At 34.6% G+C, this 17,442-nt stretch overlaps 1 protein-coding gene across 6 annotated transcripts in view; it reads left to right on the top strand.

Moving 5' to 3' along the window:
• The window catches only part of Spata1 (spermatogenesis associated 1), a 104,019-nt gene that overhangs the window by 29,567 nt on the left and 57,010 nt on the right, over positions 1-17,442 (top strand). For 5 of the 6 annotated variants that reach the window (XR_012449835.1, XM_074079584.1, XM_074079583.1 and 2 more), the window contains exons 8-11: positions 3,699-3,810; positions 8,222-8,400; positions 9,908-10,006; positions 14,211-14,298. Coding sequence is in view for 5 of the 6 variants with exons in the window: in XM_074079584.1 (XP_073935685.1) it covers positions 3,699-3,810; positions 8,222-8,400; positions 9,908-10,006; positions 14,211-14,298 (478 nt within the window). In the remaining variant the exon portion in view is untranslated. Of the gene's footprint in view, positions 1-3,698; positions 3,811-4,365; positions 4,492-8,221; positions 8,401-9,907; positions 10,007-14,210; positions 14,299-17,442 lie in introns of all 6 variants that reach the window. The other variant, XM_074079585.1, reaches the window with a different exon arrangement.

Genomic DNA, 17,442 nt, shown 5'->3' with positions numbered 1-17,442 from the left:
TATTTATTTGGTAAAATCCTCAGTCTTCATCATCCTTCATTTTTTCAGACTTTCTGACTCACTCTGTTTTAGATATATCTTCTGTGCACAGCATAGAATTGGGTTTTACTTTGTGAGCCATCTAAAAATCTTTTTCTTTAGTAAATGAGTTATGTCCATTTATATTATTGATAGGATTAATATGTTTGGTCTCAGATTCATCATTTATTCTAAGCTTTTTTTTTTTTTTTTGGTGGTGCTGGGGTTCTAACTCAGGGCTTCACACTTGCTAGGCAGGTGTTTTTACCGCTTGAGCCACTTTGCCAGCTCTATCATTTATTTTATATTATGATTATTGTGAACCTTGTACTATGTGATCTGTTTGCTTTTTTTAACCCCCTCCTAGTATTTAGGAAGGTTTCAGGTTTTGTTCTAATGCTTACCTTTATAGTAATAAAGTTATATTAGTATTGTTGCTCCTTTTTTTCTTTTAAAAATTTATGCTTCTGTTTTTTATTTATTCACTCTGAAATTATGCTCTGACTCCTACTGGTTATGTTCAGGGCAATCAAAAACTTTCTACTTTTCTCCTTTTGTTCTACTTCCACTTTTTCCCCTTTCTCTTCTCATTTATTTTTAGTTGTATTATTTCTACTTTATATAAGAACATATTTTTGTACTAGTCTTATAGTCTCATCCCCTCACCATTGTTTTGGTCCCAGGTCTATAATTAAATGTATTCAACACTTAACTTACATTTTCTTTGGAAAAGATTTTTCAATCATCTCTTGGCTGAATAAAGCATAGCTTGTACATAACCCTCCTCTAGAAAAGACAAAGGTAAATAAGTCCTGCAGTCTGCTTAGTAAGGCCTGAAAGCTAAGAAAAAGTTTTACGTTTTAAAAAAATTCTAAAAAAAGCAAAAAGGAAAAATATAAGAGACCATATATAACCCGCATGTTTGTTTACTCTCTGGCCCTTTACAGATGTTTGCTACCCCTGCTCTGGGGCTTTATGATTGAAAGATAGTTTCATTGACTATAAAATCCTTGGTTTATTTCCCTTGAGTGTCTTTAAAATGTTGCTCTACTGATGTCTCGCTTTATATGTCATTATTTAGAAGTATGATGCCAACATTATTTTCTTTTCATTGTAAACTAAAATGTCAGAGGATTCCTTTACAGTCTGAACAGTTTTCTCAAACTATAGCTCAGTTGAGAATTCCAGGTCAGGTTTTTCTAGATATACACCATCCCCTTTTTCTCAATATGAGACATTTTGTGAAGAATGTTTTCAAAATTACAATTTTAAATAATGTGCCTGAGCTGGGCATGGTGGCTCATGCCTGTAATTCTAGTTACTAGGGAGGCAGAGACTAGGAGGATTGCAGTTCAAGGCAACCTAAGCAAAAAGTCATGAGACCCTATTTCAACCAATGGCTGGGTACAGTTATGTGCACCTCTCATCCTAGCTATGTGGGAAGCAGAAATAGGATGGGAATTAGCACAAGACCCTATCTCAAAAGTAACTAAAGCAAAAAGGTCTGGGATGTCACTCAAGTGGTAGAGTACCTGCCTGCCTGCCTAGCAAACATAGGCCTTGAGTTCAAAACCCCAGCATCACAAAAGGAAAAAGAAAAAAAAAGTTACTGTCTGTTCTATTTGATTTTTCTATTTCAGAGACCACAATTATTGTGATCTCAGATCACTTTTAGCTTTATATCACTTTCTTTCTGATCCATTTAACTACTTTTTTGGGGTTTTTTCTTCTTTTTATTTCTATTCTTTTTTGTGGTACTGGGGTTTGAACTCAAGGCTAGGATTATACCAGTGCCCTGCTCCCTGCTCCATTTTATTTCTGTTCTTTATTATCCTTACCATACATTTGTTTGTAGCTGTTCCCTCTTAGATACCTACTAATTTATTCATTTCTGAGATGATTTTGTTTTTGTTTTTTTTCTTGAGTTTGGCTAACTTCCATTTCATATCTCTTGTTTTTCAATTTTTATTTTGAGTTCTAAATTGTTTTATTGTGTTTGTTGATATCTAGAAATGCTTAATTATATTTAACTTATGTTGGGAATATTATTAAGTTTTTTTCTGCTTCTAGGATGTCTTTGTTTTGATTTTAGCTCTCAGTTGTAAGGTTTTCTTCTAAGTAACAATATCATTACTAAATTGCTTTGTAGATACTGTCCTGTGTATTTATGCTGGGTTGAACAGGGAGTGGTGGTCCATTTTCTTCCTGAGATCAGAAGTACCCTCTTCTATCACTGCAGTGAAATTCAGTTTACTCTTTTTCAAAAAAATGACACCTTTTTGGTGGTAGAGGCATCTGGATTTGGGGAGATTCCTTTCTACTAAATTAATTCAGTGAAAGTCTTATCTTGGCCACTTCCTTTTGTTTTACCAAACTAGCTCCCCCAAAAGACAACTCTCTTTCCAAAGTATTTCTCTCAGAAACTATTTCTTCCCATGACTAGCACTGCTAGCCCCTGCATTCTTCTGGCCCTTTCCCCTCAGAGAAAGTTCTCCAATCTACTAGGTCTTTGCCTTGCTCTCAGTAGTTCTCCACTACAATGGGACCCTTTCCTTCCAAACTGAACCATGGTTGGTACTTCCTATGCTATCAATATATAGTGTTCTCTGATACATAGTCCATATTTGACTCTCTCTACTCCAATGTGAGATCCTGGTCACATTCTAGAGTTTGTACTTCCCCACTTATATGTAAACAGAAAGATTCTGTGTCCTAGTTATGCTGCAAGCATAAGTATAGGTGATGTTTTTTTTCCTTCCTTGTATGGTATGAGGAAGGCTGTGTGGAGAGATTCAAATTTAGGTGGTTTCCGTTGCCCTGTAGAAACTTGATTCTACAACTTAGTAAAATGAAATAAGCTAGAAAAGGAACAATAAAACAAACAAGAGTCAGAACTTGATGAATTTTAAAGTAGGGCTTGCGGAGTGGCTCAAGCAGTAGAGTGCCTGCCTAGCAAGCATGAGGCCCTGAGTTCAAAGCCCAGTACCATCAAAATAATAATAATAATAACAAATAAATAAATAAAATGGTTGAAAGAAATAAGTAAATTTAGGAAAAAATAAAATCAAAGTATAAGCTAATGAGTTAGGGAAGTAAAAACCTAGCAGAATTGAAAATAATTTAAGATCTATAAAGTAGTAGTGGGAAAACCATCAATATGATAAGGCATGAAGTAGTTTATCAAAAAAGGTAGAAAGCAAACATTAGGAAGGATGAAGATAATATAAACACAGACACAAAGGAGTCACAAAGGATATAAGACATGCAAGAATAAAATGTACAACTGTGCTAAAATGTGATATAATCACTAATTTTCTAAGCAATTATAAATTTTCAAAATTGACTCAAGATGAAAAAAATCAGTAGCCATTTTAGAAAATGTAAGAAGTTATTAGCTCAAACCAATCAGACCAGAAATGTTGGAAGGAAATCATGATGCTTGGAAAGAAAACTACTAAGTCTTTTTAAAACTTTGTATTTGAAGTGTCTCTGTAGAATGTTAAGCAGTAGTGAGATGGAGAAGCAGGAGCATGAGAGAATCTGTAACTATAAATACAGAATCAGGAGCTTATGTAAGTGAGACAATGCACTGTTGGTGTGTATTATCAAATACTTGCAGACAAAATGCAAAAAAATATTTTACCCTGTCAGATCCTATTGATTTCCATGTTTTCTTGCAGACAGGTGAAAAGGAGCGTGTCACCCTGCCAGACCTTATTGATTTTCCTTCAATTCCTTTTCAACCTGTTCTTCCTTCAGGACTAACTGATACCTCTTTATTACAAATTGAGAGTAAGTAGTGAGGTAGTTAAAAATGTTAATGAGGAATTACTATTTACTGGGCAGTTTCAGTTTAGGAAGATAAAAAAGTTCTGGAAGCAGATGATAGTGATGGTTGTAAAGCAATCTGAATTACACTTGAAAGTGGTTAAAATGGTAAAATTTCTGTGTATATTCTACCATAATAAAAGTTAAAGTATATGAATTTTATATTGATTATTGCGTATGTTTAGTCACTAATATTTTACTCTAAAAAATAGTTTCCATGTAACAAGTACAATAACTTGGGCCCAAGATAAATTTATCAAAATAAAGCATAACTTAAGCATAATTACATAGATTCTACACATGTACATGATGTAAAACACACACACTGTCTAATACATCCACTGTTAGAAACAGAAATGACTCCTCCACATTCTCTATAGTGCAACAAGAAAAACAAGAGTTTTGAATAAAATTTATTCTTGCTTTTTAGACAATTTTTAAAAAGGTTTACCCTCCCTTAGCATATGGACCACCTTTTAGGCTTTTGGCATTGATGAGTATGGGTTATAATCTCTTTAGGAGAGAAGATTATTGAACAAATGAAACAAGTAAAGGAAGAAAGAAGGTATCTGGAAAAAGTTAGAGAAGAACTAATTAAGAAAGTCGAAAAGCTATTTGAGCAAAGCAAATTGAAACGACATCATGGTAAAGTTTATTACATAGATTTTATCACTATAAAGAAAACTGAAGTTTTGCAGACTTGATACTTTAGGATAAATAATAAAGTTATCCTGTAATCCCAGCTATTTGGGAGGTGGATACAGTAGGATCATGGGTTTGAGGACAGTCCAGGGAAAGTCCCTATCACAAAAAAAAAAAAAACAAAATCCAAACAAAAGACCTGTGAGCATGGCTCAAGTGATAGAGTGCTTGCCAAGCATGTGTGAGGTCCCAGGTTCAATCCTGGATACTGTAAATAATAATAATAATAATAAAGTTATAATTAACACTTGCTATTTTACTGCTATATTTTGAGTTACATGATTGAGGGATGTTCATTCAATATAAAAGAAACAGTCATTCAACTTTTGTACAATTCATGCTTTACATAGGGCTTTGTAAATTAAAACTCATTTTTATAACTAAAATTTTTAATTCATTCTTCTGTTTGTTTATTAAATAAGTCTTAAGTGCCTACTGAATCTAGTTCTAGGGGCTGAGCAAATAGTAATAGGCAGACCAATCATGTCCTTGCTAGTGTAGGTCTTATGCCCCAGTGGAAAATGATAATCAAATATTAATGATACATCCTGCTTAATGCTAATATAAAGGAACTACAAAATTATATAGATAGGAATACAGAAGAAGGACACCTGAATTAGATGGAAGAAATCAAGAGAAGCTTCCAGGAAATACCAGATATGTAGGATCTTAAGTATGCTTCTTGGTTTCATGCTTCCTTCTACCATCTATTTCTTTTTTTCCTACCTTCTCTTCCTACTCTCTTCTTCCTATCCCAGTTCACCTATTTATTTCCTATAAATCATTTCATATCAGCCTAGATATCATTTATTCTAGGAGTTGTCTGAATCACTTGGTCTTCTCTTGGTGTTTAATTTTTGAGATATGTGTGTCTGCCTTGCTAAAGTGAATGAATGAGGAAAGTTAGGAAAATTAAGTAGTTTTCTTACAATAGAATTAGAAATGGTATTGTTAGGACTGGTAGAAATAGGAACATGAGCCAGGGTGAAGAAAGTATAGGACAGTGGTTTAAGAGGCTTACATTTTGGAATGTAAGGATAAAAAATGTATATGTGGAATTAATTGGTTTTAGGATTCTCAGCTTATGGGAAATTTGTTATTTAAGTAATAGAACTGACTGAAGGTTATAGACAACGTCAGGAGATTTTTCTAATGATTCTGCCTCATAGTATGGGTTTGTTATCCTGGAAGTAGTGGCAATGATTTAGCCTTGCAGTAATGTTAAAAGAGTGATTTTATCAGACAGATTTCAGTAATGGACTAGAAATCATAGGACCTGGTGTCTAGTACTAGATTAACCTTTTACTTAAGCAAATTAGTTCCCTTCCTTGAACCTCTCACTCTTTTGGTATATAAAATGTAAGTGATCAGTCATTTTCTACTTCAAGAGGAATATTTCAAGATAAAAGGTATTTATTAACCATCAAATATTTAGTGAGCTTTCTGTGTGCCAGATATGTTTTAAATGCTGAGGATGCAACAGTGAACAAAATAGACTTGGCCCTGTTCTCTTTTGGTTTTTAAAATTTATTTATTTATTTATTTATTCTTTCTTTCTTTCTTTCTTTTTTTGCTGGTACTGGGGTCTGAACTCAGGGTTTCATGCTTTCAAAGCAGGCACTTGCAAGGACCTGCTCTTAAGGAGCTTGCTCCCATATGGAAAGGAAGAAGACAGTAAGCAAATAACTAAGGCATAATCAACTACTAATCAGAGTTGAGAAGATAATTAAAAAGACTAAACAGTGATGCAGCATGGGAGAGGTGCTTTAACTAGCGTTTTCAAAGAAAACATCTCTGAGAAGATATTAAGATAAGGAGACAGACATATAAAGAAATGGGGTAAAAACAATCTGAATAGAAGGAACAATAAATATCAAGGTCCAGAGATAAGAATGACCTTGTGGTATCCAGTACTTGAAATAAGGTACATAATAAAAGGAGGAATGTAGACAAAAATCAGAAAGCTCAGCAAGGAGCAGAGAGTCTAAGTCATAGAGTTCCGAGTTTATTCTAAGTAAAGCAGGAAGCTATTGGAAGATTTTTAAGCTAGAGATTTACCTGATTTTTAAAATATTTTAGTGGCTGGGAGTGTAGCTCAGTGGTAGAGCACTTGCCTAGCAAGTGCTGCCTTGGGTTCGAGCCCCAGCACTCCCAAAAATTTTTTTAAAGATCAGAATAATTGTATGGAATAACCTTTATATGGGTAAGACTGGAAACAAAGAGACCAGTTAGGAAGACAGTGAAGCTTTTTTGGTAAAAGATAATCGTTTATTGTCTAGAAATGTAGCATTGAAGAATGTGAAATGTACCAGATGCTGGAAGTATTTTGACAGTAGTACTGTAGTACTGTTCATTAGTAGTAATAGTAGTAGAAATTTTAAATAACAGGGCATGGGAGAAATAGCTAAAATCTTTCTGAAGTTCCATACAGCTATATAGCTGTCATCAAATCACCTTATAAGGTAGACTTGTTGAATTTAAAGTTTTCATGTCTATGATATTCTAAAAGAAATAATCATAAAATATTCTGATATACTCATATGCAGATTGTGTTCCTGTTAAGTTTGTATTTAGAATCTCATTGGTGTCAAAGTGACTGCCAGAATTGTTATTATTTCATTTCTGATTTTCTCAGTAAAAGGCCTCAGGTTTGAGAAGCTCTGCCTTATAGAACTTTAGAGATGTATTTGGAATAATTTTGAAAAGTAATGAATATGAGTCATCTAATCTCATAAAATATAAATCATTATGGTGACTGAAAGATAAATCTTTTGAAATATGTATCATGTCTTTTACTTTAAAAAGTAATCAAGAGGTAAGACACCTAAAAAATTAGCTAGCATTTGTTGCCCTCAACGCAGAGAAACTAAAGCAGATACCTTAAAAGCAACTGAGGCCAATAGGAAAAGGGGACCAGGAACTAGAGAAAAGGTGAGATCAAAAAGAATTAACCTAGAAGGTAACACACACGCACAGGAAATTAATGTGAGTCAACTCCCTGTATAGCTATCCTTATCTCAACCAGCAAAAACCCTTGTTCCTTCCTATTATTGCTTATACTCTCTCTTCAACAAAATTAGAAATAAGGGCAAAATAGTTTCTGCTGGATATTGAGGGGGTGGGGGGGAGAGGGAGGGGGCAGAGTGGGTGGTAAGGAAGGGGGTGGGGGCAGGGGGGAGAAATGACCCAAGCCTTGTATGCACATATGAATAATACAAAAAAAAAAGTAATCAAGATAAATATATACATTTTGGTATAGGCAGTATTTTTTAATAAAGATTTTTCAGAAACTAGGTTTAAAGGAAAACTTGGTTGTGGTTCTTGGATTATTTTACTATTCTACGTAATTTGTAAAATTTTTTGAGACAGTCTGCTGTGTAGCAGCCAGCTAGCCTCAAATTCAAGATCCCCCTGCGTCTGCCTCTCAAGTGCTAGAATTACAGGCATGCACCACTATGTCTAGTTAGGTAATTTATTTTTATTATCTAACAAACATTTCTCTCTTAGCTCTAATGTACTAAACATATAAAAGATGGAGAAGAAGAAAGGAGGAGGAAAATTGCTTAAATTGCCATTAAATCTAGGGTCCTTTCTACATTAAAAAGTTTAAGCCTTTAACCATATTCAACCTATAGCCTTTGTGTTTTGGTTTTGGTTTGGTTTGGTTTTGTAGCCTGTGATAACTGGAAGAAAAAATACTTTGAAACAAAGAAAATCACTGCATCATTGGAGGATGTTTTAACAAAACTTCGAGAAGATTTGGAACTGTACTATAAAAAATTGCTTATGCAACTTGAAGCCAGGGAGATCAAGATGAGACCAAAGAACTTAGCCAACATCTCAGACTCTAAGGTAATACTAAATGTGCTCGCCTTCTACTAGAAGAGTTCTGTTCAGAAAACATGCTCTGTAATTGTTGTTATTACTGTATTTAGGATGCTACAGGTAACAAAACTGTGACTTAAACTTGCTTAGACAGTAACAAAATTCATGACCTCACATAACAGGAGGAGGGCTACTGAAGAGATGACCATCAGCAGATTAATGATGTCATTAGGGCCTGGATGCTTCTGATATTTCCTCCCTATTGTTTTTACTGCTGGCTTTGTTATAAGTCTGCTTTTTCTGATAATCGCAGCAGAGTTGCCAATGGCAAGAAGGGCTATATCTCTCCAAAACAAGAGAGAGCTTTCTCTGAATCATGCAATATGTAAGTCTTTCCTTTTAGCCTGGTGGGGGATAAACTAACCTAACTCTGAATCAATAATAATTACCAAGGAATGCTATCATGTGATGTTATACCTTAGACTAGCTAGCATCTATCTCTATCCATGGGAATAGAGCCACATTTCCTGACTCTATGGCAAGAGATGAATACTGGATGAAGTGGGGTAGGGCCAACAGTGTCCACTACAGTGCATGTTTTAGAATTTGGGGAGGGTATGACACTCACAGAATTTAAAGGTATTAATATTCTTGTGAAATTATATAAAATTTAGATCAATTCGTTTTTTTGAAATAGTCTTAAATCTTAGATGAGAGGTATGAAGTTTATTTTATTATTGAGTAACTATACCATATAATTAAACAGCAGATAAAATATTCCAGGGGACACATAACAATATGATTTTTGTTAGATTAATCCCACTTGTCCAAAAGATTTTAAAATATATTAATTATAATTAATAATAAGGATTAAACTTTAAACATGATGAAATATTAAAAGTTTACTATTTTGGAGAAATTTAATATAAAATCCAAATTGGTTCAAATAATTATTTGTCCATATTAGTTGATATTTCTTAGCACAGAATTTTTTTAGCATAAGAATTGTTTTCAAAATAAAAGTTTAAAATTTTTAAATAACTTCTTTAGTGAAGACTGCTATACCTTATAAACTTTTCTGGATGAAAGTAGTCAAAAAGTTGTCTTATTTTAAGTAGGTTTGCATAAAATGTGTTTCATGATTAAATATTTAAAAGTAATTCTTAATTCAGCTGATAAAGCATTATGCCAATTTCTAAATTCTTGCTATTGTCTTACACCTAGCTTATTCCTCTCATAATAATAGTTATTAGCTTATATGGTACTAATTGAATGGTAGCTTTTACAGATATCAGTTTTTTACATAATAAATGAATAGTGGTAGATCAGAAAGAAGCCCCTAAAAGTATAAAAAAGCAACAGAAAATAATAGTAGTAGTTTTGCCAAAGCGGTAAGTTCATTTTATGGAACAGATTGTTCTCATAACTTGCTCTTTTGATATTTATCACTTCACAGTTTATATTTGCAAGACAGTTTATTATAAAGTATATAGGTATTATACTAAATACATATATCTTTCTCTGTCTCACACAGAATTACCTTATAATCCAGATCACTGAGGTACAGCATGCAATTGACCAACTTAAGAGAAAATTGGATACTGATAAAATGAAACTCATAATAGAAGTTAAGGTAATCTATATTTCTCCTAATCATAAATATTTTGATATTTTAACCTTGTGTGTCAATAGTATAAGGGTAGTCAGGATTGACTTTCTTAAAAGTTGTTTAGTTTAGCAATAAAGAGTATAAATGAAAAACTGTAAAAAGAAAACCTGAATTCTGTGGAAAGATGAATGTTATACAAGACCAAAAGGAGACTTAATAAAACTTCACTGAAAGTAATTAAAGATAGAAGGACCCTGTAATTCAGTCCAGTCTTAAAAAATATTTTAAAAGTAGTTTTCTGTATTAGAGTCATTCATAAATAAGTCTGATAAAACTCTGAGCACTCCTTTCACATCTCACTTATTTTTCTCCTCACTCTTGGGTAATTATTTCATTCTCTCTGGTTATTTTCATATCTAGTATCTAGTAGATACTCAGTTCCCCTCAGGGTAGAGGCTATGCCTTAGTTAACTTTGTTTCTCCCTTAGCATCTTTCATACAGTAAATGCTTAGTAGATGTTTCTGGACATACTTTACTTATTTGATAAAAATATCACACCATAGGAATACTCACTTGAAAAATAAGTATCCTTTTTTTTTTTTGGCAGTGCTAGGGATGTGATCCAGAGCCTTGTTTATGCTAGGCAAATGCTCTACCTCTGAGCTATATTCCCAGTCCTAGATATCTTTAAAAAACTTGTTGGAAAAAGACACAAGAGGACAAGTACAGGAAAGTAAGAATGACATTACAGGAACACTCCATTAAAAATTGCTTTATAGGACAGAATAAATACCCTTTCCTAGAATTAGCACTGTCCATTAGAATTTTCTGTAAAGACAGAGATGTTCTATACCTCATTTATTAGTATATTAGCCACTACCACCTATGAATAGTGAGTGCTTGAAATGCAGCTTGTGTGACTAAACTAAATTTTAAATTTTAACTTTAGTTAATTTAGTAGCTGTCTGTAGCAACTGCCTACTGTTTTTGGTCAGTGTAGTTCTAGATTCTTTTCACTGTTCAGAATTCTCAAAGCTAAGCTTAAAACTTTAAATACAGAAAAGGAAAAGAGCAAAGGACAATTTTTACCAAAATACGAGTTAACCATTCTTATATATTATGTTCTCAAGAATAATTTGAACAGTGAATAAAACATTCAATATGTGGAGAGAAAACCAAGATGGAAACTTGAACACCTAAGGATAGTTAGATGAGTAGAAAGAAGTAATAAAAATACCCCAGAACTTTCAATATTTGCTCTGTTCTTCTGTAAAGCATGTATGTTAGAGCCTACCCATTTTGTACATTTCAACCTTATAAATATCACTTAATGGTTTGAACCTAAATAATTGTTAGTACAAAAATAATAAAGACATCAGGGTGCCAGTGGCTCACCCTATAGCCTATAATTCTAGCTACTTAATAGGCTGAGATTGGGAGGATTATGGGTTCCAGGCTGCCCAAACAAAGCACAAAAGTTTGTGAGATGCCCCCATCTCAATGGACAAACAAGCTGGGTGTAGTGGTTCACACTTACCATCCCAGTATATGAAGCCTAAAATAGGAGGATCATAGTCCAGGCCAGCCTGGGCAAAAGCCAGACCCTATCTCTAAAATAGTCATAGCAAAATGGGCTGGAGATGTGGTTCAAGTGGTAGAACTCCTGCCTACCAAGCAGAAAGCCCTGAGTTCAAACCCCAGTATCACCAAAAGAATAAGTAAATAAATAAAGACTAATAAAACAAAACAGCTTTCAGCTTGCACACTGGGAAAAAATTTCTATGTTTCTATAATTTATATATTTAACCATAATGTCTCAGTGACACATAACAGGTAAGTAGTTACCAGTTTCTGAATGAATTACAGAAAACATCCCTACCAATAATATCCAGAACTAAGGAGCAGAAAATCTAGCCTGAGTCTTGCTGCAACCATATTTATTCAGAATAGTGTAGTACAAGTACTTGAAGTTTATCTTTCTTACCTGGAGAACTGTTTTTCCAAATTGCATCACCTAGCCAGGGGCCAGTGGCTCAAGCCTATAATTCTAGCTACTCAGGAGGCAGAGATCAGGAGGATTGGAGTCGAGTAGGGAGGACTGGGGATTCTTTTTTTTTTTTTTTTTTTTTACATTTTTTTAAATTTTTATTTATTTTTTTATTATTCATATGTGCATACAATGCTTGGGTCATTTCTTCCCCCTGTGCCCACCCCCTCCCTTACCACCCACCCCACCCCCTCATTCTCTCCCCCACCCCCCTCGATACCCGGCAGAAACTATTTTGCCCTTATCTCTAATTTTGTTGTAGAGAGAGTATAAGCAATAATAAGAAGGAACAAGGGCTTTTGCTGGTTGAGATAAGGATAGCTATACAGGGAGTTGACTCACATTAATTTCCTGTGCGTGTGTGTTACCTTCTAGGTTAACTCTTTTTGATCTAACCTTTTCTCTAGTTCCTGGTCCCCTTCTCCTATTGGCTTCAGTTGCTTTTAAGGTATCTGCTTTAGTTTCTCTGCGTTGAGGGCAACAAATGCTAGCTAGTTTTTTTAGGTGTCTTACCTATCCTCATATCTCCCTTGTGTGCTCTCGCTTTTATCTTGTGATCAAAGTTCAATCCCCTTGTTGTGTTTGCCCTTGATCTAAGGTCCTCATATGAGGGAGAACATATGATTTTTGGTCTTTTGGGCCAGGCTAACCTCACTCAGAATGGTGTTCTCCAGTTCCATCCATTTACCAGAGAATGATAACATTTCTTTCTTCTTCATGGCTGCATAAAATTCCATTGTATATAAATACCACATTTTCTTGATCCATTCGTCAGTGGTGGGGCATCTTGGCTGTTTCCATAACTTGGCTATTGTTAATAGTGCTGCAATAAACATGGGTGTGCAGGTGCCTCTGGAGTAACCTGTGTCACAGTCTTTTGGGTATATCCCCAAGAGTGGTATTGCTGGATCAAATGGTAGATCGATGTCCAGCTTTTTAAGTAGCCTCCAAATTTTTTTCCAGAGTGGTTGTACTAGTCTACATTCCCACCAATAGTGTAAGAGGGTTCCTTTTTCCCCGATTCCTCGCCAACACCTGTTGTTGGTGGTGTTGCTGATGATGGCTATTCTAACAGGGGTGAGGTAGAATCTTAGTGTGGTTTTAATTTGCATTTCCTTTATTGCTAGAGATGGTGAGCATTTTTTCAAGTGTTTTTTGGCCATTTGAATTTCTTCTTTTGAGAAAGTTCTGTTTAGTTCACTTGCCCATTTCTTTATTGGTTCATTAGTTTTAGGAGAATTTAGTTTTTTAAGTTCCCTATGTATTCTGGTTATCAGTCCTTTGTCTGATGTGTAGCTGGCAAATATTTTCTCCCACTCTGTGGGTGTTCTCTTCAGTTTAGAGACCATTTCTTTTGATGAACAGAAGCTTTTTAGTTTTGTGAGGTCCCATTTATCTATGCTATCTCTTAGTTGCTGTGCTGCTGGGGTTCCATTGAGAAAGTTCTTACCTATACCTACTAACTCCAGAGTATTTCCTACTCTTTCCTATATCAACTTTAGAGTTTGGGGTCTGATATTAAGATCCTTGATCCATTTTGAGTTAATATAGGTATAGGGTTATATACCTAGCAAACTTACAGGTGATCCTGTACCTGTAATTCACTGCTGATTCATAAAGTAGTTGGAATGGTAAGAGCTCTGGGACCAGGAGGCTGTGCCACTTTTTAGTTTTATACCTTAAGCAAGGTACTTGCTCCTGGGGTCTGAAGTCTCCTTAACTATAAAATATAATAGTATCTGCCTCAATAAAATTGTTTTTTAAATCAAAGTATTATACACTTAGAAGAGTGCTTGGCACAGAATAAACACATTTCTTAAGTATTCAGTTCCTAATGCATAGAATTAAGAGGTTTTCGTGTTTAGGTTTTGTCTGTCTTACTATTTTCTTTACAAATTGAGAGCAACAAATTTTGAAGCTTAAGCAAAAAATAAAATTCCTTCTCACTCTAGTTGTTAGGACAGTATAATTGTCCCTATATGCTAATAAAGAAAACTATCTCATGGTACATCTAATTATTAAGCAGGAGTCATTATCTGCAAATTTACTGTAGGAATTCAGTAGGAATAGAGGGAGAGAAGGCAAATGAGAGAAGACAGTTAAAACATTACAGAAGTAACAATTAAGTATTTTAGAAGGGTAAGGTGAAGTTCATTTTTGAAAGATAATTCTTTTTCTAGATGAGAAAACAAGCGGTTTCAGATTTACGAACATTGAAAGCTGAACTGACAAAGAAGAAAATTAATACAACTCTTCAATCTCAATTAGGTATGTTCAATTTTTTGAAAAATTTTAAGTATTTAAATAAATATTTAATACATATTAAACTATTGTTCTCCGTGGTGATGTTTTATATAAACCATAAAGTTTATGTATCAAAAAATGAAGTAAAACGGTTTCTTCACTTTTCAGGTGGATATTACAAAGTGTCTCAGGAAATATTAGCTGTAACAGAAAGCTAAATGGCCGCTGCTTATTCTTGAAGGTTTCAAGTCTGTTACCCATTATTCTATAGTTTGATATCTGATAATAACTTTTTATCATTCATAACCTTAAAATTTCAGAGCTAGTATGACTATAAAATCTAATTACAAGGAAAATGTTTTAATGAATACTAATGTATTTGCATGAAAATACATTTAATCTGTCCACATTTATTTTGTTAAAAGTAGTGGCATATAGAGTTATGGTAGAAATTAGTATCTACGAATTGAATTTTATTAACTTATTTTAATAAAAAATAAAATTAAGTAAAAATTTAGAAATGTAAAGTGATTTTAGAAATATAAAGTAATTTAACATATACTATGAAAATGGTTAATTTTATTATAAATAACTGTGTAAATAGAAAACACATTATTCTCATTCAGATGGTTGAACTTATTCCAATTTGAAAAGGGGTTATGTGCAGGGAGGACAGGATTTATGCAAATTAGAGTTCAAGGATATAGTTTTGTTTTTTTGGTGGGACTGGTGTTTGAACTCAGGGCTTTACACTTGCAAAGCAGATTTCTATTGCATGAGCCACATTTCCAGTTCATTTTGCTCTGGGTATTTTGGAGATTAGGGTCTTGCAAATGATTTGCTCAGCTGGCCTTGAACCTTGATCCTTCCAGTTCAGCCTCCCAAGTATCTACGATTACAGGCCTGAACTACCAGCATCTAGCTAGGATGCAAAATTTTAATCTGTGTATTCACAGAAACTAATATAAATGCAGCACAATATTTTTGTTAATTGCTTTAAGAGAACAGAGACTTCTTTGCATTTAGAAAAACTCTTTGCAGGCTGGATTTGGTGGTACATGACTGTAATTCAAAAGCTACTTGGCAGGCAGAAATCAGGAGGATCATGGTTTGAGGTAATCAGGCCAAAAAGTTAGCAAACCCCATCTTTTTTGTTTGTTTGTTTGTTTGTTTTTTGCTTTTTTTTTGGCTTCTTTTTTTTTTATTTCCTTTATTCATATGTGCATACAATGATTGGGTCATTACTCCCCCCTTCCCCCGCCCCCTCCCTTTGCTCCCACCCCCTCCCTCTCGCCCCCACCCTCTCACTTCCAAGCAGATAATATTTTGCCCTTATCTCTAATTTTGTTGAAGAGAGAGTATAAACATTAATGAGGAGGACCAGGGGTTTTTGCTAGTTGAGGTAAGGATAGCTATATAGGGAGATTCCTAGTTTTGCTTCCATGTACATATGTGTTACTCTAGTTCCTAGTCCCCTTCTCCTATTGGCCTCTGTTGCTTTAAGTTTCTGCATTAGTTCCTTTGCATTGAAGACATCAAATGCTGTCTTTTTTTTGGGGGGGGTTACCTACCTATCCTCATACCCCTCTTGTGTGCACTGGCCTTATCATGTAATCAAAGTCCTATCCCCGTGTTGTTTTTGCCCTTGATCTAAAGTCCGCATGTGAGGGAGAACATACGATTTTTGGTCTTCTGAGCCTGGCTAACCTCGCTCAGGATGATGTTCTCCAGTTCCATCCATTTACCAGCGAATGATAACATTTCGTTCTTCATGGCTGCATAAAATTCCATTGTGTATAGATACCACATTTTCTTAATCCATTTGTCAGTAGTGGGGCATCTTGGCTGTTTCCATAACTTGGCTATTGTGAATAGTGCTGCAATAAACATGGGTGTACAAGTACCTCTGGAGTAAACATGGGTGTACAAGTACCTCTGGAGTAATCTGTGTCCCATTCCTTTGGGTATATCCTCAAGAGTGGTATTGCTGGATCAAATGGCAGGTCTATGTTTAGATTTTTAAGACGCCTCCAAATTTTTTTCCAGAGTGGTTGTACTAGTTTACATTCCCACCAGCAGTGTATAGGGGTTCCTATTTCCCCACATCCTCGCTAATACCTGTTGGTGGTGTTTCTAATGATGGCTATTCTAACAGGGGTGAGGTGGAATCCTTGTGTAGTTTTGATTTGCATTTCCTTCATGGCTAGAGATGGTGAGCATTTTTTCAAGTGTTTTTTGGCCATTTGAATTTCTTCTTTTGAGAAAGTTCTGTTTAGTTCACTTGCCCATTTCTTTATTGGTTCATTAATTTTGGATAAGTTTAGTTTTTTGAGTTCCCTATATATTCTGGTTATCAGTTCTTTGTCTGATGTGTAGCTGGCAAATATTTTCTCCCACTCTGTGGGTGTTCTCTTTAGTTTAGAGACCATTTCTTTTGAGCAGAAACTTTTTAGTTTTGTAAGGTACCATTTGTCTATGCTTACTCTTAGTTGCTGAGTTGCTGGGGTTCCTTTGAGGAAGTCTTTGCCTATACCTGTTATTTCCAAGGTATTTCCTATTCTTTCCTGTATCAACTTTAGAGTTTGGGGTCTGATACTAAGGTCCTTGATCCATTTTGAGTTAATACTAGTACAGTGTGATAAACATAGATCTAATTTCAGTTTTTTGCAGAATGCTAACCAGTTTTCCCAACAGTTTTTGTTGAAGAGGCTGTCTTTTTCTCCATCATATATTTTTAGTGCCTTTGTCAAAAATAAGTTGGGTATAGTTGTGTGGATTCATATCTGGGTCCTCTATTCTGTTCCATTTGTCTTCATGTTTGTTTTTGTGTCAGTACCATGCTGTTTTTATTGCTATTGCTTTGTAATATAATTTGAAGTTGGGTATTGTGATACCTCCAGCATTGTTCTTTTTGATGAGTATTGCCTTGGCTATTTGTGGCCTTTTATGTTTCCAAATGAACTTTAGGGTAGATTTTTTCAATCTCTTTGGTGAATGTCATTGGGATTTTGATGGGAATTGCATTGAACATGTAGATTGCTTTTGGTAGTATAGCCATTTTTACTATGGCTATACTACCAAACATTTTTACTATGTTGATTCTACCTATCCATGAAGCAAGACCCCATCCTAAGAAATTAGCTGGGCATGCTGATGCAGCCTGTCATC

Source organism: Castor canadensis, chromosome 7, assembly GCF_047511655.1.
Source record: "Castor canadensis chromosome 7, mCasCan1.hap1v2, whole genome shotgun sequence".
In the NCBI taxonomy this organism is placed as follows: Eukaryota; Metazoa; Chordata; class Mammalia; order Rodentia; family Castoridae; genus Castor; species Castor canadensis.
The sequence above is the reverse complement of the archived record's forward strand: the minus strand, read 5'-3'. Positions and strand labels throughout refer to the sequence as shown.